The 22,155-nt window shown below is 45.9% G+C and overlaps 1 protein-coding gene across 2 annotated transcripts in view; it reads left to right on the top strand.

Annotated features, from left to right (window-relative positions):
• The window catches only part of MMEL1 (membrane metalloendopeptidase like 1), a 1,016,153-nt gene that overhangs the window by 983,267 nt on the left and 10,731 nt on the right, over positions 1 to 22,155 (top strand). For both annotated transcript variants that reach the window (XM_086921554.1, XM_086921553.1), the window contains exons 21-22: positions 16,090 to 16,185; positions 16,658 to 16,734. In XM_086921554.1, coding sequence (XP_086777680.1) covers positions 16,090 to 16,185; positions 16,658 to 16,734 — 173 coding nt within the window. The remainder of the gene's footprint in view (positions 1 to 16,089; positions 16,186 to 16,657; positions 16,735 to 22,155) is intronic.

Below are 22,155 nucleotides of genomic sequence, written 5' to 3'. Positions count from 1 at the left end.
TGTGGCAGGAAGGTCAGCGTGGGCCACATTTCAGCCAGAAGCAAGGTATTTTCTGCCTCTGTTTTCTTTAGTTTCCGGATGCAGCAAAGTCGATGTTTCAGCTCATAGGCTCATAGGCTGCAGGCAGCAGTCAGCAGTCTAATAAGAAAAGTGCAATTTGGACTGAAGGCTGGGCTGTGTGAGCTACGAGATATGAGGAGATGATTAAAGTCTGTAATTTAAATTTAAAACGAACTCTCAACAATCTGAAGAGTGACTACGACGGGGAAGTCTGCTCACAACTGGTGCTGCATACAGTCTCATCCAGGAGAAAAAGTTTGCGGGAGACGCTCGTGGGAGCTTGGAGTTCGGTAGCAGCAGCAGGGCACACGAGAAGGGAGAACCACGCTCCGAGGAGACAGCGGGGCTGAGAGCCGCCCTACCGCCACGCCCCTGACCTCGACTGGTGGATTTAACTAGCCCCTTACTTCTGATCAGCGTGGCGTGCGCGGTTGCCCGTTTGAGCCCATTCGAGGCCGGAGAAGTGCGGGCCGGCCGGGCCCACTCTTTAACTTCTGGCCTTGGAAACGGACATGCAGCCCTGCTGGGTAAGTCAAGCATTTGACTCTTTCCACTGGGGCCTCAAATCCACTGTTTATTAGAGATGGCGCAGGGTATCAAGGACAAGATGAGCATGAATGGTGGGGGCATGCTGGGTACACTGGACTACTTTTTCACAAAGGCATCTAACGTGCTTGCACAAGAGATAGCAGTAACAGAACGGCAGCTATCACTTGATTTGCACGCTCACTTTGGCCAGCTGGGGGATGGACACATGCCGGCCAACTCAGATGCACAGGGCTTGGCATTGGGCGATTGTTCTCCACTCAGGGTGGCCCACAGCTTGACAAGCGATCTGACAGCCCCTGTAATAGAGTCTAGTCCACCAGCCGAACGATCCCATCCAAAAACAAGGTCAATGATTGTCCCTCTTTTGAGAAAAAAGTCCACCCATCCAATCAAAAGGAGCCACTAAAAAGAAACGGTACATTGGCCACTCGATAAACAGGCCCCCCACCAAACCAAAGAAAAGGAGGCTAGAGGAGGCTGAGCCACAATCATTGGAACCCCGCGAAGAACCTGTACAAGTGCCAGTACATGTAGATCTTACGGTGCCAGACGTGGAAAATGCCCAAGCGAACATTGACGTTTGGACAAAAGTGGGGGCTCTTTTTTCTGATCTTCTGGCCCCTCTTAAACATAAACTGGATGAAATTGTAGCCAATTTATTAATTCTAACTAAAGCTTCTAACCGGCCGGAAGGGATTCTAGGGGAACGACTAAGGGTAAATGATAACCATCTTCCTGTCACTTTAAATGGCTTAATACTGTGGGTCTGGCTGAGCCAGCTGTACTTGATCTTGGTGCTGCAGGTATGGCTGGGACACCTGTATTTGACCTCAAATTACAAGGGCCTGGCAGTGTGACAATAGGCACTACAGGGTGTCCCGTGGCTACTTCCATGGCCGGCCAGGGCCTAAACCCATGTCACAACCCCCTACCACCCAATGACCCTAATATATCCACTCAGTGTGCTGGCAATTCAAGGCCCATCCAAATTAATCTACCACCCGAATCTAGCCCCTATGTGGTGGTTTTAGCTGGGGTCCCTGCACTGAGTAATGAAAGTGAGGAGTCATATATCTCCCTAAAGAACAAAGTTACAGACTGGCTCAACAAAAATAGACCTCGTCCGCCCACTGTAACTAGCAACATTTTACTTGTTTGCAGGGTGCCATGGGTGGGTAACAGGGCAAAGGACTTATCTGGGGATTGCATAATCAGGGGAAAGGTTACCTGGCATTTACAAACGCGCTCTTCGACTTCTGCTTAGCAAGCGCGCAGCGCTTCTGTTATTTTAATACTTACCGCTTTTTGTGCATTTTAGTTGGTATTCATTTCTTAGCCCCTGTTTTTAAACTTGATAAAACGCCCACAGACTTGCACTTTAATTGTGCCCCCCACCGCTTGTAGAGCGGAGTTCTTTGTACTTTTACGATTTCCTACTTGTGGTGCTTGGCCGACATATTGGGGGTGCTGGTTCTCAGCACGCCCCCGGAATCAGCGCTCTAGTGCTCCTTTTGGAGACCAGGTGAGGCTGTACTTAAGGCGAGCACTGTGAGCAGCTCGACCTTGGGAAAGGTTATCTGGCATTTACAAACACGCTCTTTGACTTCTGCTTAGCAAGCGCGCAGCGCTTCTGTTATTTTAATACTTACCGTTTTTTGTGCATTTTAGTTGGTATTCATTTCTTAGCCCCTGTTTTTAAACTTGATAAAACGCCCACAGACTTGCACTTTAATTGTGCCCCCCACCGCTTGTAGAGCGGAGTTCTTTGTACTTTTACGATTTCCTACTTGTGGCGCTTGGCCGCCATATTGGGGGTGCTGGTTCTCAGCGCGCCACCGGAATCAGCGCTCTAGTGCTCCGTTTGAAGACCAGGTGAGGCTGTACTTAAGGCGAGCACTGTGAGCAGCTCGACCTTGGGAAAGGTTACCTGGCATTTACAAACGCGCTCTTTGACTTCTCCTTAGCAAGCGCGCAGCGCTTCTGTTATTTTAATACTTGCCGCTTTTTGTGCATTTTAGTTGGTATTCATTTCTTAGCTGTACTTAAAGCTCACTCCACCCGCGCAGCGGTGACGCGCAGCGGTAGCGCCTGACTCGCGCCTGAGTCAAGCCAGAGTCTGCCCGTCTGCGCCCGTCAGCGCTAAGGAAGTGCGAGGTGCGGCAGAACTCTATCTTCCTCGTCATGGCCTCTCCTACCATCAGGTATTGTAGCGCAGACTTATTGGCCTTTCGAGAACGGCTTCCCACTTGTTCTCTTCCGCTGGTAGCGCCGCTAAGGGGCCGGTATCGGTGCACTTGCTGTTGTTGGCGCCTGCCCCCCCCCCCTCCCGCATCCGTTCCTTAGAAACTTCATCCCGGCAGATTAACGTGTTTGGGGTGAATGCTATTAATATATATAGCTTAAATGTCAGATCTTTAGTCAAACATCATGCGGAGATCTTTGATATTCTTACTAATGACTCCCCGGATGTGCTTTTCATGACCGAGACCTGGCTACAGGATGCTGACATCGCAATATTAAACCTCGCTGTCCCCCCTGACTATACCGTGGCTACTCTTAACCGCGGCTCGAGAGGGGGTGGAATCGCCATGGCAGTGAAACGCCGTTTCCCCTGCGAATGGAAAGAACTTAAATTTCCGGGTTGCGAATGTGCCCGTTTTAGAATCTCCCTTTCTCATTGCTACAGCCTTTCTGGTCTTCTAATATATCGGCCTCCGGGCTGCGATGCTGCCTTTAGGGCCGCTCTCCCGGACGTCATTAGCACAGAGGCTCTCGGCTGTGCGAACTTTAATGTGGTAGGTGACCTTAACCTGCATTTTGATTGCACATCTCAACCCTCTATTCGGAGCTGCCTAGCCGATTTAGAAGCTTTGCAGCTCCTACAGAGAGTGTCGTCCCCCACCCATTTGGGTGAGCATATACTGGACCCGTTTTTCACCAACTTAGAGGACATAACTATATGTCCACCTGTCCAGCTGACATGGACGGACTATATGCTGGTAAAGGCAGCCATTCCCGTGTCAGATCCTCTCTTTGTGACACAGAATAAAACCACTCTTTCACGCCAGTGGAATAAATTAAAACTAGAAGACTTCTATCTTCTACTAGGAAAGACACCCTTACCTCCCTTCTCGGATGTTGATTGTGGGTATGACTCATTCTGCAATTGGATTGCCATGGCCTTAGACTTTCTAATTCCCCTGGTACGCTCCAACTGCCGGACTAAAGTTCATAGCCCGTGGTACGATGAGACCTTAGCGTCTCTCAAGAGAGACTGTAGGCAAGCAGAGAGGCGATGGAGGAAAGCTTATGACCCCGCGCTTAAAACCTGCTACCTCACTCTAACTAAGGCATATCATAGAGCGGTCTGTCGAACACGTGCCGCATATTATGCGCAGGAGTTTCGGAACAGCCCTAACCCCTCTAAATTAATCTTTAAGGTCCTAAAGGACCTTACGACTAAGAGGACCTCTGCAGCGGAAATTTGTACAGACTCTCATTGCGAAAGTCTGGCCTCTTTCTTTGACCAAAAGGTGCAAGCAATCTATCGCACCTTTCCAACTATCATGCACCATTAAATCCGGCTCCCCTGTAGACCCTCTTAAACTGGCCCAGTTTAAGAACATGCAGGTAGGGGGAGGAGCCAAGATGGCGACCGGAGCAGACGTGTAAGCTCCCGGCTCCGCCAGCCCTTGAGCCCCTTGTTACTATCCTGCCTGATATCCTGCTCAATCCACCGGCTGTTTGATTGGGGACTGCGCGCTGACTTCACCCATGTCCCTCCGACACCTCAGCTCGGTCGGAATGCGAAGATAGACCGCTGCCCGCCCCGACGCCATTACCCCGGTGTGAATCGCCGCCGGATACCGGACCTCGACGGAGCGGAGACGGCCGGCCTGCCTGCAGGACACCCACAGTCTGTGAGGAGCTGCTTCTTTCTCGATCGCGGACCACGGCGCACTGCTTGCCGTGGAGTGCTGTGTACCGCGCTACCTTGCGCTTGGAGGGTGGAATACACTGAACGACCGGCTCCTTTGTTACGTGCTGGGTGAGGGCTGCCTGGACTCCATTGCGGGACTTGCCCGGACTCGGTGGACCGCCCGTTTGCCCTGATTGCCTGTTCAGGCCGGCGGGGGCCCCTCACTGGCGACACTGGGCTATAGCTGGCTGCAATGGGAGACGGGGCAACTGCTGACTCCTGTCGCACCCCCCCATGTTCTTGTGACCGGCTTGGGGGCGCTGTGGATGTACTCGTTAACTCACGGAATGGAGGAGACTGCCCACCCTCGCCCTGTGCCTGCGGCACCATGGCCGGGCCGGGATCTGCACTGACTATACCCACTTCTATCCCAGGCACAGACGGACCACAGCCTACCCTATCCTATGGCGATATCATGTCTGCCCTTGGCGAACTGCGATCAGCGCTGCTTCATGGCTCCCACAGGCTGAGCAAGAAACTCGACGACATAGCCTTCGACTTGGAGCTGATGCGGAGGGACTGCTCCCAGCAACAGTTGCACTATCCCCTGCTGGTGCCTGAGTTTGCTACTACGTTGCCAAGCGCTTCCAGCGGTGGAGAGACCCGGGACGACTGGACTGACGCCTGTAGAAGACCGCTTACAGACTCTGCCTGTGCTACATTGTTTTCACATTCGGGGACTGATTTTTTGTATTCGCTTCCACTGTCGACAATGAGGCTGCCGGCTAGGCGACTTCTGGCTCCCTTCAAGACTCTCTCATTGAAGCCTCCGTTCTTTCCCCTGATGTATTTGTGCTATCATAACAACTTGGAGACTCTTTTGGCTGCGACCACTGCACTGTTGGGTATTTGGCACCGACCATTTAGTATTTACGAGTCTCCCCCTTCTTCTTTGCCCCCATTTTGTTTCTCTGTTGTGGAGGGGGTTGGCATTCATCGAGGGCTGGGCTCAGAGGGGCATCCGAGATCGGGCCAGGGTTAGGCAGTTTCCTAGTTGTGTTGCTTTCTTGCCTGGCGGGGATTGGGTTTAGAATGCTATATATAGTGGCTGCACGGATCACACGCATAATGAAGGTTGTTTTCCCCCATCCGTCTCTGTCATTGCTGGTTACTGCTTTGCTCTTACATTCAAGGCATCCTTCGTGACATTGCGACCCTTGTCTATGGCACAGTCGGCGCTATAACTGGCTATCCTGGTGAATTGTGAGCTACTGGCTCCGCCACATTCTCTTTGGTGCCTGACTGTTTTGTCAAAGGGGTTCATTGGGACGGGGGACTGTTTGCTGAGGGTGGCGTCCATTTTGCTCTTCTTTGTCTCTGCGCTACCTAAGGCGGCCATCTTGTTCCTTTGTTCCAGCTGGGGCGGGCTTCTGTCGGGTACCAGGGTGTAGTGGTCGCTCGCGACCTGATTAGAGCTAGGGGTCTCCGGGTGCTAATTTTTGTTGGTCTGTCTGGCGCGATCTCGGACTGGGCCGCCTCTCTGGCGAGTGTTGTAGTTATGGCTCCCCACATTTGTTCTGCTACTGTTGTCTATCCTGGCACCTTCGTAAGTGGGGTGGAGCTGTACATATCCTGTTGCCTATCTTTATAGACGGGGTGGTGATTCATGTACTGACTCGGGGACCTGGGTGTACCTGATTCTGCTCCCCTTTTGGTACTATGCATTTCGATATTATTGTCTCACTCGGTGTGGGAGTTGCAAATGGCTGGGAGTCCGGGAGATCTGTTATTGTGTGGGCTCCTCCCCGTCTCCTTCTCTTTTTTGGGAGTGGTAGAATAGCTTGTTCTTTTCTTCCTCCCTATATTTCAAGAGTTAAAAATCTTCTATTTTTCATATCGTTTTCTTTTTCTTTTCTTTCTTTTCTTGGTCTATATTTCGGGTTCTTTAATGGGCGACAGGCACATTGTCGGGGGGGGGGGTAGGCCGTAGCCTCCGCATTGGTGTAGGGTGGGGGAAGAGATTTAGTTTTCCTTGTTTAGTTTCTATAGGCCTTATTTTTCTAAACTTTCTGCGCTTTCTTGTCCTGTTTCCTGTTCTGGGTCTGCGACAGGGGTTAGTAGGGAGTGGGTGGCGCTGTGGGTGGTGCATAAATGCGGACTGATGCTCCTGTTGTTATACACTGTACTGCCATATTGACGGGGTGCTCACCACTACTATTGTTTTCTTAATGATGCTGCCTACTCATGTTGTGAAGCTAATGTACGGACTCAGTTCTCCTTGATCCTATTCTTCACTGATTTATATTTAGATCGGAAAAAACTTAAAAAATTAACCTTCAATGCTCCTTCTCCTCGGCGACATGATTCCATTCAGTGTAACTGCTATTACTTGTTGCTATGTCGCCTGATGCCGCTGGGGAACCGTATTGCTTGCACTTGTGCTTCAAAGTATCGTGGCCGGCCTGACGGTTGTAGGCCCGTATTTGTTCCTTTTTTTTCATGCACAATAAAGGTTTTCAAAAAATTAAATAAAAAAAAATTTTAAAAAAAGAACATGCAGGTAACATGTCGCTCACCCTTGCTGGCTCTTATCAACCTCTCACTGGCCTCAGGGATTGTGCCCACCAAGTGGAATCAAGCGGTAGTTACACCTATCCTAAAAAAGCCTACCCTAGACCCAATAAAACCCGAGAACTATCGCCCCATCTCACTGCTGCCGTAGGCTGCCAAAGTCACCGAAGCCCACGTGAATGGGATCCTGGCTGACCACCTCGCCAAAGCTAACATCTTGGATCCCACCCAAAATGGATTTCGTGCAGGCCACAGCACGGAGACTGCCTTGTTGTTCATGGTCGAACATCTGCGCTCCGTGCTGGATACCGGACGAACTGCGGCACTCCTGTTACTAGATCTAAGTGCCGCGTTCGATACGGTGTCCCACGAGATCCTGTTGCGGCGGTTAGAGGAAGATGGGGTTAGGGGATTGGCTTTGTGCTGGTTCCGCGCCTTCCTCTCCAACAGATCTTTTCAGGTTGCGATACCACCCGGTAAATCCACCTCTCACCCGCTCACCTTGGGGGTCCCACAGGGATCATCTTTGAGCCCCACTCTATTTAATCTATATGTGAGACCGCTGGCTGCGGTAGTCAAACGCTGGGGCCTGACAATGGTTTCCTATGCGGATGACACGCAGCGGTCACATTAAGTGGGGACTCAGCTGTGGAAGCCCTCAACTTTTGTGAGGGGTTACGTGCGGTGGCCAATTGGATGAACCAGAACTGTCTCCAATTGAACACGAAGAAGACAGAGGTTATGGTGGTCGGAAAGCAACCTGGATGGTGGAATGACAACTGGTGGCCTCCCAAGTTAGGAATGATCCCTTCTCCTGCAATGGAGATAAAAAATCTCGGGGTCTGGCTGGACCCTACGCTCAGTTTCACCTGCCATACTAAGAGGGTGGCTGCCTCCTGTTTTGGCATCATCAGGGGTATCAGACCTGTGCCTAAATTTTTCGATGCCCCCACTAGACAGCTTGTGGTCCAGGCCTCTGTACTATCCAGGATAGATTATGCCAGCGCTCTGCTAGCAGGTACGAACCAGGCGGAACTTATGCGGCTGCAACGAGTGCAGAATGCCCCAGCAAGAGCGGTATTAGGGCTGCCTAGACGTTGTTCAGTTTCCAGAGCATTGCAAGCGCTCCATTGGCTGCCTGTTGCGCGGCGGATCGAGTTTAAGGTGCTTTGCCTGGCTTTTAAAATTTTGAAAGGCACGGCCCCACCTATTCTGATGAATCCACTGACCCCATATGTCCCTTCTCGATCCTTGAGATCGATGGGCCAGAATTTGTCTGTTGTCCCACGCTTCTTGCTGAGCAGGATTGGTGGCCGCTCCTTCCTAGTAGTAGCCGCAAAACTGTGGAACTCTCTTCCCAGTGAAATTCGAGCTCCTGAAGACTTACTCCAGTTCAGACGTGCCATCAAAACCTTTCTTTTTAATAAAAATCCCTGATTCTGTTGCATTTTGTGATGTTGTGTATACCTTTCTTGGCGCCAGGACGCCCCTTTGCTGGGGCAGCTGTGCACGGTCCAAAAACCGTTAACATAACATAACATAACATAATAATACATTTTAGAGACACACGTACGGTGTCTCACATATGTCAATGGGGCCAGTCCCACTCTGTCACAGCCTACAGTCCCTCCCTTTGTCCTACTTTTATCCTCCGGGGCAACAATGTCCCACTAAAGGTCTAGAGCAACCCTGGAATGTGGTAGGGCGTCGTAGGGTGGGGGTAACCAGCCAGAACAGGCATAGAGTTTCTCCAGGCCCTGTATCAATAAGCCTTCACAATAGATACAGTAGCCTGAACCAGGGTGACTGACGGTGGCCCATACAGGGGGAAGTGATAGACACCGATATGGCCGGTAAAGGGGTGGACGGTAACACAAAAGAAAGGGAAAGAGACAGCTCCAGTGAGGCCAAGATGGTGGGAAGGACTAGGGAGGTTATACTCACACAATCTAGTCCTAGCAATATCCAGCTCCCCTCTCACAGAAGCAGTGAAACTAGTACCCTTGCAGTTGAGGCTAATAATCCACAGATGCCCTTAGTGCACACAAAGACCCGGTTGAACACAGGTAGCAAGGCACCATCGGAGGTTAATGGCGGGGGGCCTGGGCCAGTTCCACTTAAAATACTATCGTGGAATGTGGCAGGGCTCCCAAAGAAATTGACCTATCCTGATTGGGGATCCTTTGTGGACGAAAGCGACGTCTGTCTCTTTCAGGAGACATGGGCCCGTACTGATTCACATCGTATAGGCTTTGCTTCATTCCATGTACCGGCTGTTTGGGGTGGAAAAGGCTGACCGTCTGGGGGCCTTACTATTTGGGTTGGCACCCACCTTGGTTGTACAGCTAAAGTCTTAGATACTCATTCCAAAGACATTCAGTGTGTGGTCCTCACCTGGCCCAACGTGTTTAAACTCGCGTTGAATAATGTATATTCCCGCCCTGTAAGTCCTGCCAGCGAGTCAAGCACTATCGAGGACCTATCCATTTTTATTCCAACAATTCCAAATGGTACTCGCTTGCTTGTGGGCGGTGATCTAAACTGTCACTATGAACCTCTCAAGGGCCTAAATGATTAAGTATTAACCGCAGAGGATGAGCATTGGTCTATTCCCGCGTCCCAGGCTCCTGCTCCCAAGGCATGGTCCCCGCTTTCGATTCAAATTACGGCACTGACTTTAAACCACTCTCTACGAGCATGCAATGGCCGTAGCCCTTCCGACATCCCACCTAAATGCACCTATAACAAACCGGGACAAACGTCTCTTCTGGACTATATCTTGGTTGAGACAAGACTATGCCATTTGTCATTGACTTTAATGTTGTTATAAGAGCAGAAAGTGATCATAACGCCCTTAGCTTAACCATGGGCATACCCTATAGTAGGGGGAGTGACCTTCTATCTTCTGAAGCCAATGACGGCAATCTTACCATCTCTAATGATAGGCGCAGAGTCAGCTGGCACAAACTAGTTGAACATCCGGAACTACTGGGGAAACTTTACAGCTCAATAATTCCCTTGCTTAGTGAAATTGCAACGCTAATCAGCTTAGCACCACCATATGACTATCTTTCTAAACTGGAGGCATGCAACAAGGGCGTCCTGCTAAACCTGGCAGAGGTACTTAACCCTTGAGTGTCGGGAGGTCAAAAAGGGAGCCTCATTCCTCTTGGTTTAACCCGGCGTGTAGGAAAGCTAAAAAAGAGCTATTGCTGGCCATAAAAGAAAATGATAGATCCACAATTAAATCCAGAAGGGCGCAATACAAACGGTTGATCAATTGCGCCAAGGAATAGTGGGACTGTGAAAAATGGTCTAGCTTATCTCAGGCACTTGAGGCTAGAGATTCCCGTAAATTTTGGACCATAATAAACAATGGTACCAGTGAGAGGAAACCAGCAATAGAACCAAACATAGCTCCAGAGGTCTGGGAAGGTCACTATAGGGCTCTATACTCCACTGAGGGACTAACTGACCACACTCAGGACCCAGTCGCCCAGGTCACACTGACACTGCCCCTTGAGACAACTGAGTTCACGGTATCAGAAGTCTGTAATGTCATTTCCAAACTTGCTTCAGGTAAAGCCCCGGGCTTGGACAAACTTCTGGGGGATCTCTTTAGGCAGGAACAGAAAATCTGGGGCCCATATTTCCAGATTTTGTTCAATGCGATTTTGAGAGGCATGACGGTCCCACGTACTTGGCTGGGCGCAGAGATTGTGCTCATATTTAAAAAGGGCTCTCCTATGCTCCCCTCCAACTACAGACCGATCAGCCTCATCGACGTCCCCCAGAAGATTTTTGCTAGACTAATTCTGGATCGGTTGCAGAACTGGATAGAGGAGTCTGCAATCCTCAGCCCCTATCAGGCGGGGTTTAGGAATAATACCTCCACTGTGGACCAAATTTTTCGTTTACAGCTTCTTTTGTGGAAAACAGTGAGAATAGAGGGTGGCAGCCTCTATATGGTATTCGTGGACCTCCGCTCTGCTTTCGACCTCGTTCCTAGGGGCAAACTCTGGACAGTCCTTCTTGATCTTGGCATTCCCACGGACCTTCTGTCTATTTTGATGAGGCTACATGAGGCCAATTTTGGCTAAGTAAGATGTGGGAAAATTGGCACACTCTCATCCAGATTCCCAGTTGGCAGGGGGGTAAGGCAGGGTTGTGTGCTTGCACCAACCCTGTTTTGCCTCTACATCAATGGAGTAATCAAGCACCTCAATGGTGTTCCTTATAATGACACTCCAAAACTGGCAGGGAATACGTTCCCGGCAGTCATGTTTGCTGACGATACTCTCCTGCTGTCTAAAACTGCCATGGGGGTACAGAGAATATTGGACGGTTTTCAGGAATTTTGTACCAAACCGAGGTTTGGAGATCAATTCTTTGAAAACAAAATGTATGATCTTCAACCCCCCAAGAACCACTCGACCAAACCCTACTCTAGGGACTACATCTTTGGAAAGGGTAACCACGTTTGACTATCTTGGGGTCACAGTTAACGAAAATCTTACATGGGGCCCCCAGCAGATTAAGTCACAGTTAAAACTGGCCCAACTCTCGGGTGGCATTCTTAAACTCTCAAACAAATCTACAATTAAACCTCTTGGCCCTCCCAAGAAGGTCTATAAGGCTCAAGCTAGGGGCGTCATTATGTATGGGGGTGAATTGTGGGGCCACTCCGTCAGGTCCGAAATCACCACAACTGAAAATGTATTTTTACGAGGGCTAGTAGCTCTACCGTCCAGTATCCACTTCTTCCCTTAAGGCTCGACCTGGGTATCAGACCAATTAAAGAAGAGTTAGGATTAAAACCCTTGAGATTCAGGCCTAGGCTCTGGGTTACCCCAGAGCTGAAACAATACAGAGATGAACTCAAGGAGATTATGACATATACAGGTTCGGCGAACTTTCCTTGGCTATTAGTCTAGAAATCACAGACCTATGGGCCGAACCAGAGCAGGGCTGCGCAAAAATCTCGCGCAAACAGCTAACGAATATATTTCGTGCAGATAGATTTGATGCTGTACTACGCAACCCACAGATTGGTTCTACTGCAGCTTCCTTGCTCTTGGTTAAAGATAGCTATGCATTTGAGCATTTTTTGGATGACATCTACCCTGCCCTAGCAAAAGAACTTTACGTCCAGTGGAGGCATGGTGTTTTGCCGCTGTGAGCGTTCACCAGTAAGTGGTCACCCTCGGCACTGAAAATCTGCCCAGCATGTAAATATGATATCAAAACAGAAGAGCACGTATTGGGGCATATTATCAAGGGGGTTTATCTCCGCTTTTTTGGCTTTAAAAGCCAAGAAAGCGGACATAAAATGATCTCCCTATTACCTAGCTGTCGCTAACACCAGTTAGCGATAGCTAGTAGGAGATAGCGACCATCTTGGGCCCCACTTTGCATGTCAGTGATATTTATCACTAATGACATGCAAAGTGGGCGTGCCAAGATGTTAGCGACTGGAAACAGTCGCTACAATCGCTATCTCCTATTACCCACTTTTGGAGATATTCGCGCTTAGCTAACACCTGCCCTGAGCAGTTCTTAGCCATGTTATCCAATGTGAGGTGGATATCATGGCTTAGAGCATTAGCTCAGTAATGCATGAATATCGCTGACTTTTCAGCGATATTCATGCATTGCGGCCGATTTTTAATGCATTTGCGATAAACCTTGGTAATACCAAATTACAGACAGTCCAGAACATGGCTGTGCGACTCCTCTGCAAATTACCTAACATTTCCTCAACCTCCAATGCCCTTCGCTCCCTGCACTGGCTCCGAATTGAAAATCGGACAAAATTTAAGGCCCTTTGCATCATTCACAGAATAAATTCTGGTCTAGCTCCACCTTATCTCAACCCCTTGGCACAACTATACCATCCCCCTCGCAATTTACGATCTTCTAACCAACACTTACTTTCAGTTCCTAGAATTAAAAAAGCCAGAATGGGTGGCCGATCTTTTGCCTGGCTGGCCCCCTCACTCTGGAACTCTCTCCCCCATCAGACACGAACTGAATCCAACTACCTTAGGTTCCGCAGACAGGTAAAAACCTGGCTATTCAACATCTAATAGTTCTCTTCTGACTTTCCCCCCTCACCTTTTGGTTTTAGCGCCGGGAAACCTACGGGTAGCTGAGCGCTTTAGAAACTTAATTATAATAATAATAATAATAATAATATCTGCGATAAAAATCGCCGCAGCTCAGCGGTAAATTTTTGTCTCTAACCAAGCAATAGCGATAATTATCGCTATTGCTTGGTAATATGCCCCATTGTATTTTTGCCCAGGGTATCACCAGGCCAGGAACTACTGGCTAGTCCCCCTATGCAAAAACTTAGGCCTTCGACAATGCATGCAGGCATTTAGAATACTAAAAACCGACACAACTGTTGCGATTGTATTTGCCCTTTCAAAATATTTGGCTGCTATGTGGCATAAGCGCAGGCGATTAATTGTATGACCACCCACCTGCATTTTCAGCCCGTGGCCTACTGTTTCCTTCTACAATTTTACATGTTTTTAAAACGTATTTGAATTTATTTATTGTTTTAACAATTTTAATTTTAATTGTGTCCAATACTTTTGAAATGCCACTAACTGACTGCTTGTGTGGAAAAACTGCTGCGATTTTCACATATATTATGAACTTTGATTGTCACTTACTGTGTACTGGTTTTATAATCTGTTTCTTCTATGGCACACCGCCGAAATAAAGATCTTTTTGACTTGATTAGGGCTCTTGGTAACCTTGATACATCCCTGTGTAGGAGTCATGATGGTGACCATTATATCTTGACTGACCGTGCACAATGGACTGCAAAATCTATGCCTGAAAGACTGCTTTTATTTGGGGGTAAATACAGAGTACACTCAGGGGGAGATTGGGCTTCCACGGTTTGCACTTCCACAGTTTGCACTCACTAGGAGAGGGTAGCGTGGTGGAAGAGTCCATTTTCCAAATCTATATTACTTATCTTGGCAACCTTGGTATGCCCTTATGAAGAGGCATGATGGAGCTTGCGCAATGTACTGCAACTCACAGAATACTGTAAAACACATTTAGTTGTATCATATTGAAGTTATCAAATAAATTAGGAGCTAAAAAAGCATTTGCAATGCAATAGGACTCACCTTTGGGACATTATAAGGATTTAGTAATGCAGCGCATTGTGCGGCCCCATAGCTTTCATGGTGCTGAGTCGCTGATGAGCAAGTGTCCTGGGATTTTGAGCAAATTTCTTCAAATACAAAAAGCGATCTCAAAGGGGTGGTGGGGTGAGGTGAAGGGGTAGGGAGAAACAGCAAAGGGCAAGGAGGGAACAGGACGCAATGGTGAAAATGAAAATGGTGAGGGGGTGGTCAGGGATAGCACGCAATGTGACCGGATCAGACTTTGTGCTTATAAATTCGCCCATCTGGCAACATTTAACAAACAGCAATGAAACGGCATCAAACATGCTGCAAAGGGCTTGCAGCCAGAGATGCCAGCCCGGGAGTTCAAGTCTCTGCGTAGGCTCAAAATCCTGTGACGATCTCGGAGGGGCGGTGAGGGCGGTTGAAGGGAGGGGCGGCACAGGGCGAGCAGGCTGCCTTGAGCAGGAAAGAAGACACAATGGTGAAAATGAAAGTGGGCACATCGTTAAAATGTGCATGGCCTTCAAAGTAAAACGATAATCAAACCAGCAATGCAAATGCCAATTTAAAGATGAAGCACATCGTCTGCGAAGTGGGCGCTGTGCCTATAAACAAGTTGAGGCAAATATGAAGAAAAAAAGTGTGCACAACGGAACCTATATAAAAAAAAGTCGTAAGGCCATGTGTAACGGGGCAGTCTCCTGGGAGGGTTTGAAACACAAAAAGGCTGGACTAATTAAGCATGCTGACCAACCAAAAGAATGCATTTATGAAGGGCACGAACAAAAGATGGGAGGTGCTTCAAGTCACAGTCTAGATTACAGCATGCATGCCTCGCAGAGCAAAGCATGCGCTGCCTAGGCCTGACCTAAACATGGAATATCATACATGAAGATATTCATGAGGGGCCCCAGACTACTAGGAAGGGAATACACAATTGTGCAATCTTAGAATGGTTGGTACTCGTTTACCAAAACGTTTTACTAAATGTTCTCAATGGGTGAACTGCCTGTGCCCAAGGGCTGAAATGCTGGATAGGAGGATCAGATGCCAAACTAGAATAACCACCCATATTGGCACAAAATGATACAACTCCACTTCATTAGGGGGAATAAATGGGAGTGGAAGTTAATCCCATTTGTATTAATGTAACTATGCTGGGGGCAGTAGTACTGGAACCATTTTCAAAGTAGGGGTGCTGACCATCCATGTCACCTGACTTGAGTCCCTCTGCTCTACTTTCCGTTCCAGGAATGTATTCACCAAAGTGCTATACGTGCAGTGGCACCAGTGCCGATGGGAGTGAGGATCAATCTCCACTCCAGTTGTGACAGTGTTTCATTAACAAAGCACGGCAAATGGGGCCCATGTTCCTTGCTTCCATGTGTGCCATAGCATACTTGCCAAGACATTGAGTCACGCTGCTTATATGCATTTTGAGATATTTATTCTTTACTTTGTAGAGCAAGTACGTGTCTATATTTGCATATGTTTTTGAAAATCTCTTGAATACGTTCACTGTTACCTCAACAAGAGTGTTGCTTATTAGATACCCAGAATTTTTAGTCTGAGAAAGGAACAGTAGACACATCACAGAGGTTATACTAATTAGTAGCACTTTGTCACTGAAAGTTTGTACTTCAGTCCACAGTAAATACTCCACAGCTTTTTCGTAATTCTCCATCTGAACACCATCAAGGATATTGGAGGTGTTGCATCACCCCGTGCACCCCTACTTCCAGCGCTTCGGGTTGTGGGGCAGGGACAGAATAGATAATGGCTTAGAGTGGAAAAACATGTCAAGCATAAATGTTTACTCAAAATTGTCTCTTTTTTTAGGCCTACCTGAAATGGGTGGAACGTGAGGGGAAGGAGCCCAAGCTGCCTGGACTTAATCTTACACACAAGCAGCTCTTCTTCCTCAACTTTGCTCAGGTAGGAAAAGTTTTGTCATGCCTAATGAGTTGTTCTTATGATAAGATTCATCATTTTGAAAAACAGTAATGTACCTACGCAGTAAAAACACAGCATCTTACTTTTTTCAGTCACGTGTATAGTGTTTGTTGGGGAAATGGTAAAACCTCAAAGTTCCTGAATGGTCAAAATAGATATTTTTTGTCGTTCAAATTGTGGATGATTGTGTTGTTTGTCTTTTCTCTTTTGGGAGAATCCTAGATAGTGTCTCCCATGGAAGAAGGTTGGTGAGGCTAGTTCCATAGCATGGAGCTAACATTGCTCCATCAATAGGTGATGCAGTGGTCAATTACAACATCTGTGGTGACAAGTGGTATACTGTCCCACGCCCTTCTCTTCTGCCCTTGCCTCCATATGCCATATAACGTATGAAGAGTAGTAGGAAATAGAATGAGCTAAATCTAAATTAACATTATTTAATTTTCCTTTCTAGGTTTGGTGTGGTTCCTATAGACCAGAATACGCAAGTCAGTCCATCAAAACAGATGTCCACAGTCCTTTGAAATACAGGTAAATAGCAAGACATTGATAGATATGTGTGCTAGATTAATACAATGCCTTCTTAGGATTCAAAACTGATTCCTGGATCTATAAGTAATAATGAGGGTGCAGAATTGGTTTCAGAATATATATATATAGCACTGAATCACAGAGAAATTCTTGGGGATTTCAGAGTGCTGGACTTTCCCAATGACTAGAAGTAAGCCATGCTTCCATTCTGGTGCTGTCTGTCTACATCTCTGTTTTCTACCCTCTGTGCATTTTCCAGCCATAGAATTCAGAGGCCGTTTTACAGAAAGTACCCCAAGGGTGCAAGAGTTGTGCGCCCACTTTGGGCACCCTTGCGGCGCTTGGGTATTACAGAAAGTACTGCAGATGCTTGTATGGCACCTTCTGTGATGTGACAGCACTGGTGGATATGTATCACCAATGCTATTCGGAGAGGGCGTTCCCTCATTTGCGTGGGGGTGTGGCCCCATGCACATGAGGGAATCCCTTTGCATGTGCTCCAGGGACGTATTACAGATGCGGGTGCAGAGGCTAAACTGACCTAGAAGGCGCACTGAAAGGGCGCAACAAAAAGGTGCTGCACTGTCAGTGTGCCCCCTTAGGAAAACCATCTGAAGGGCTGAAAGGGGGTCTCATAGACCCCCCTGACATCTATCTGCAGGCAGGTGCAGTCACTCACTGCATCTGCCTGCAGGGGAATCTCTTATTCCTCTTCAAAATGCAGGGGCATATCATCAAGCCCGGAGATAAAATTATCACCGCTTTAGCGTCTGTTTTTGGACGGAAAGCAGCGATAATGTTAACGCTTTATAAGCAAGGTCACGCTATCGTGTGAATCCTTTCATTATCGACCTATCCCCAATGCCCATCTTTGCATCTCTAATGAGATGCAAAGTGGGCGTTCCTGCCCTGACATAACTGGAGAAATGTCGTTAAGCGACATTTCTCCAATTATCAATGGGCACGCTAACCTGGAGAGCGGCAAGCAAAGTAGCGATATCGCTACTTTGCTTACGCCTGCTTCAAAACTGACTTAGCCATGATATCCTATGTAAGGTGGATATCATGGTTAAGTATGCCTTGCCCTATCAACAAGCTTTCGCCAAACTTTGTGCGATTATCGCTGTATTTCCAATGATAATCGCACAATTGGCAGCTTGCGCTCTGAATTTTATCGCTTTGGAGATAAGCGATATCTCCGCGATAAAATCCAGAGTTGGCTAGTGATAATTATCCTTGCAATAAGAGCGCTGAGCGATAATTATCGCATGGCCTTGATGATATGCCCCGCAGTCGGGCTGACTCCTGCACAGAGAAACATATTGCACTAAATACGCTGCCCTAGGGCAGCATGAGTTCACGGCTTCCCTGAGGGCAGCGCATTCGTCATAATAGGGTGCACTTTCATTGTTTGCACCTAGAGTTCCTGCTTTAAGGTGCAAAGAAGAAAAAATTTGCCCTATTTGTTATACGGGTCATAATGCACAGCAATAATGTAATTTCTATGGTCAACTAGGCATTTCCAGTCTCTCTTACACCAATGACATCCATGTCAACTTGCAACTATTTTCCAAACTTGTCAACCATTGATACCATGCCCTTCATAAATCTGGAGCTAAGTTTCCTCAAGGTTCTAACTCATAAATCTTAAGAAGCAAATGTAACTAGAGGAAATATAAATACAGTCATATTAAACAGTGAGAACGTTGGGCAGATCTTTGTGGGGAATCAAGTTAAGACAAGTGTATCTTTGAATTTGTATGCAGCTCTGCTGTTGCATTGGATTTGCGGTAGGTGATATGGAAGAACAGGATTTTATAACTAATCAGTACAGACTCAAAGGCGGCACAATTTACTAAAGGGCGCTGGGAAAAACAAAAGATTTTAAAGACTATGAAATCCACTAGCAAAGGACTGGTGTGAAACCTCTAAACATGTGACCAAAAAATATGAACCAATGAAGATTTCTGCTTAAAGGAGTCGTCCATTTAAGTGAAATTAAAGTTCTCCTTTCTCCGTCCTACATCATTAACAATCACCACAAATAGGTTTTCTAGAATGTTTCATTGTTTGATGATGTTAGCTTGTTTTTTTAGACTTATTATGACGTCATTCACTGGATGGCCCGTTAAGAATTTTTTAAGTTTAATCAGCTTTATTAAAAGTAAAGTTACATAAAAGTGAGTATAGATAATGTTTTTCTCGGTTCCATATCACCTGATGTGGATGTTGTATCTTCTGTTTCCAGATTATTTAATCTTTTTATTGCATTAGCTTTTAAAGTTATTCTATAATCCTGGAAAGACAATTCTAAGGATTCTTTGCTAACTTGGGGGAATATTATTTGTGATGAACACAGGATTTCTACTGTTTCCTCCTCTTTTCTTTCTCAAAAAATTAAATCTGATCTTCTTTGGCTTCCTTTCACTACTTATCTTTCTTCACACTCTCCTATACATTGATTCTTTTTCTCTCCTTTTTTCTACTATTCTCCCACACCATTTTGGTTCTTCCTTCCCTGTATTTTTCTCTATCTCTCTTTTCTTCTTTCTTTCTTTCTTTCTCTTTCCTACCTTCCTTTCCTTTCCTTTCTTCTTCTCTTTAATAATAATATTCCTATTTTATCATATGGTATTTGCCTGATTGTTTATTTTAATTATGTTATGTGTGTTTTATTATGGCTTTTACCCCTTCCCCATTTTATTATTTCCATTTCTCTCTTCTCTTATGTATTTGAAAAATGTAATGCAAACTTCTTAAACAAAAATAAACAAAAAAAGTGAATATAGATAATACCAGAAGTAAATAAGAGAAATGTATGCATATTAATATCTTGAAATAAAAGAAAACTGTTTATACTCTTGTATATTAAAAGGGGGAAGCAGGGAGAAATACCAGAGAAGGAGGAGGGAGAAAAAAGGGGGAAATAACAATATAAACTTGCTGATCAAATATAAACACGTAAGGCAATGAAAAAGATTAAATAACTCAAGGTTGAACTATCATAATAATATATAAAATATATAAAGCAAAACCAGAGACTACAACATATTCCGGAGGTTTAAAATTCTCAGGACTAGTTTGGAGAACAGATTTTTTAGCATCCAATATAAATCTCTATTTACTTGTAGTCTACACAAACATCTTGTTTTTCCTTAGTGACTCCCCAACTGACTGGAATTTACCATTGGTCGGAGATAGGCCTTACTTGTCCATCAGTAATTCCAGGGTACCATAGACCTATCATCTGTTTCGTGCTAGGATTAATTTTAAGGAGTCACATGAGAAAGTCTGGAATATCCCTTCAATGTCGATTCCATGATGATCAGGAGTAGGGTAGCAAATTATGAGGTTTTGCTTATGTGATTTTGTTTTTTTAAACTTGACAACTTTTATGAATTCCACGAACTTTGTGTAATTTGAAATTCAGCAAACAGTGAGTCTTGTAGGAGGAAAAAAGCTGTTTTGAAGAAAAATTATAAGCATGAAGACATTTTCTTGCAAAATATGTTTTGCTGCAAACTGTTCCCAAAGGTAGGTTGTGAGAAGTTCACATGCATCACAAAGTTCACTAATCTGAAAGTTGCCATCTTTGCTCAACTCTTGTCACAAGTATTCCACACACCCCAGTCGTTAGTCAAATAGGCTACATGCCATGCACTTCAGTATGCTAATTATAGTTCTTCTGTGACTGCCAGATGTGCATGTCATATCAAGTATTTTCGACTCAAGACATGCATTCCTAAATCCTTCTCTTTGCTCCCTCCATGCAGTAGTAACATTTGAGAAGCATTGTCAAGGAATGGGGTATGAAGGCTCAGAGGACAGTTATTTCTCTTCTGCTTCTCAGGGTAGGGCACCGGGGAAGGCGAGAAGGAGTAAAACAATTGTTTGCCATGTTCAGTGTTGGCACACTTGTTCCCAGAAACGTTTGGCTATGTCTTGCAACCCTGTACATGTTCAGGGATGCTCAGAACTGGGAAACGTTGTTTACAACGCAGTCGTTACATCGCGCTGCCATTACCTTGCGGTTTTTATAACGCAAGTCATTACAACGACTTGCGCTGGATGGCGCTCTAGGACAAGGAATAGTATCATTTACTATCCAACACCTTCCCTACTGTATGTAGACTGGAGTTGGAATAGTAAATTATACTACTCCTAAGTCCAGCGCCCTCTAACGCAATCGTTGTAACGACTTGCGTTGTAAAAACCGCGATGTAATGGCATGCGATGTATTAGCATGTGTTGTAATGTCATACAACCCTCAAAACTTGGGCCTCCATTGTGATGGTCAAATGACCAATAATACTTACTCTCTGTGTTCTCTTTTTAGGATTAATTAATGTAAATATGCCCCAAAATCGGATAGAGATACAGTATCTTCTATAATCCTGTGGTACATTTTATACCAAAGGTACCAAAGCTCTCTGTGTGCAATCTGAACACTGACTGAAATATTTCTCCTTTATCTGCTCTTTCTACAAAGTCATTAGGTCCTGTAACATGCTTTGTTCATGCTACCAGATGAACTATGCTCATTACCTCTTCCTGTTTGTTTATTATTGCCAGAATCGTGTTAGTTTGTTTCCTTCACTGATAGTGAAAGTATCAGGATAAAAAACACACTATTATTTGAGGGATAGTGGAGCAAATATGTTCTGGTCTAATTGGTTTATTAGTTGTACTGTATTTTGATTTATATAGTGCTTACTACACTTAATGAGGCAGTGAGGCACTTTATGGTGAGAAGCCTGCTACACCAGGACTCACGTTTAGTGGTCATATGGAAGTTATTGATTGTTGTATGTTATTGGGATTAATCTTGTACTATCAAGGACATCATTCCAAGCATTTAGTCCAGTTTCTTTGTTGTGGTTTAGATTAATAGGAGTTAGGTGTGAACATGAATAGGGGCTATGTGAGCTCATGCAAATGGTTGGTGGGATGGGCAGATAAACTAGTGGGGATTAAGTATTGTTAGGTTGCATGGGTAACCCCAGCTAGAGGAGGCATGCTAAGAATCGGGGTAACGAGAGTTCATTTTAAAAAAACAGAAAGGAAAGAACCATTTAAAGTTTTAAATCATGTTCATATATAAAAGCTGTATTAAAAAATAAAGTGGGAGGTAGCTTTTGGGATTGCATGCAATACGGTAGAGGTGGGCGTAACTCGTGTAATTTTATGTAGTGGAATTATAACAAAATTATGCGAGATTATGGGAAATTACATGAGGAGCATACTTCAGCATTTAACACTACTTTCTTAGTGCAAATTGCATCCAAAGATAGATTTTGCACTAAGAGAAAAAATTGCTAAATGCAACCGAATATGAACTGTGGACATCAGAAGCTGCTCGCGTTCTTTTCCTGTGCTCTTTGCGTATGCATTTTTGCCGCAAATTACGCTAAATTACACAGG

Source organism: Lissotriton vulgaris, chromosome 5, assembly GCF_964263255.1.
Source record: "Lissotriton vulgaris chromosome 5, aLisVul1.2, whole genome shotgun sequence".
Lineage (NCBI taxonomy): Eukaryota > Metazoa > Chordata > Amphibia > Caudata > Salamandridae > Lissotriton > Lissotriton vulgaris.
The sequence above is the reverse complement of the archived record's forward strand: the minus strand, read 5'-3'. Positions and strand labels throughout refer to the sequence as shown.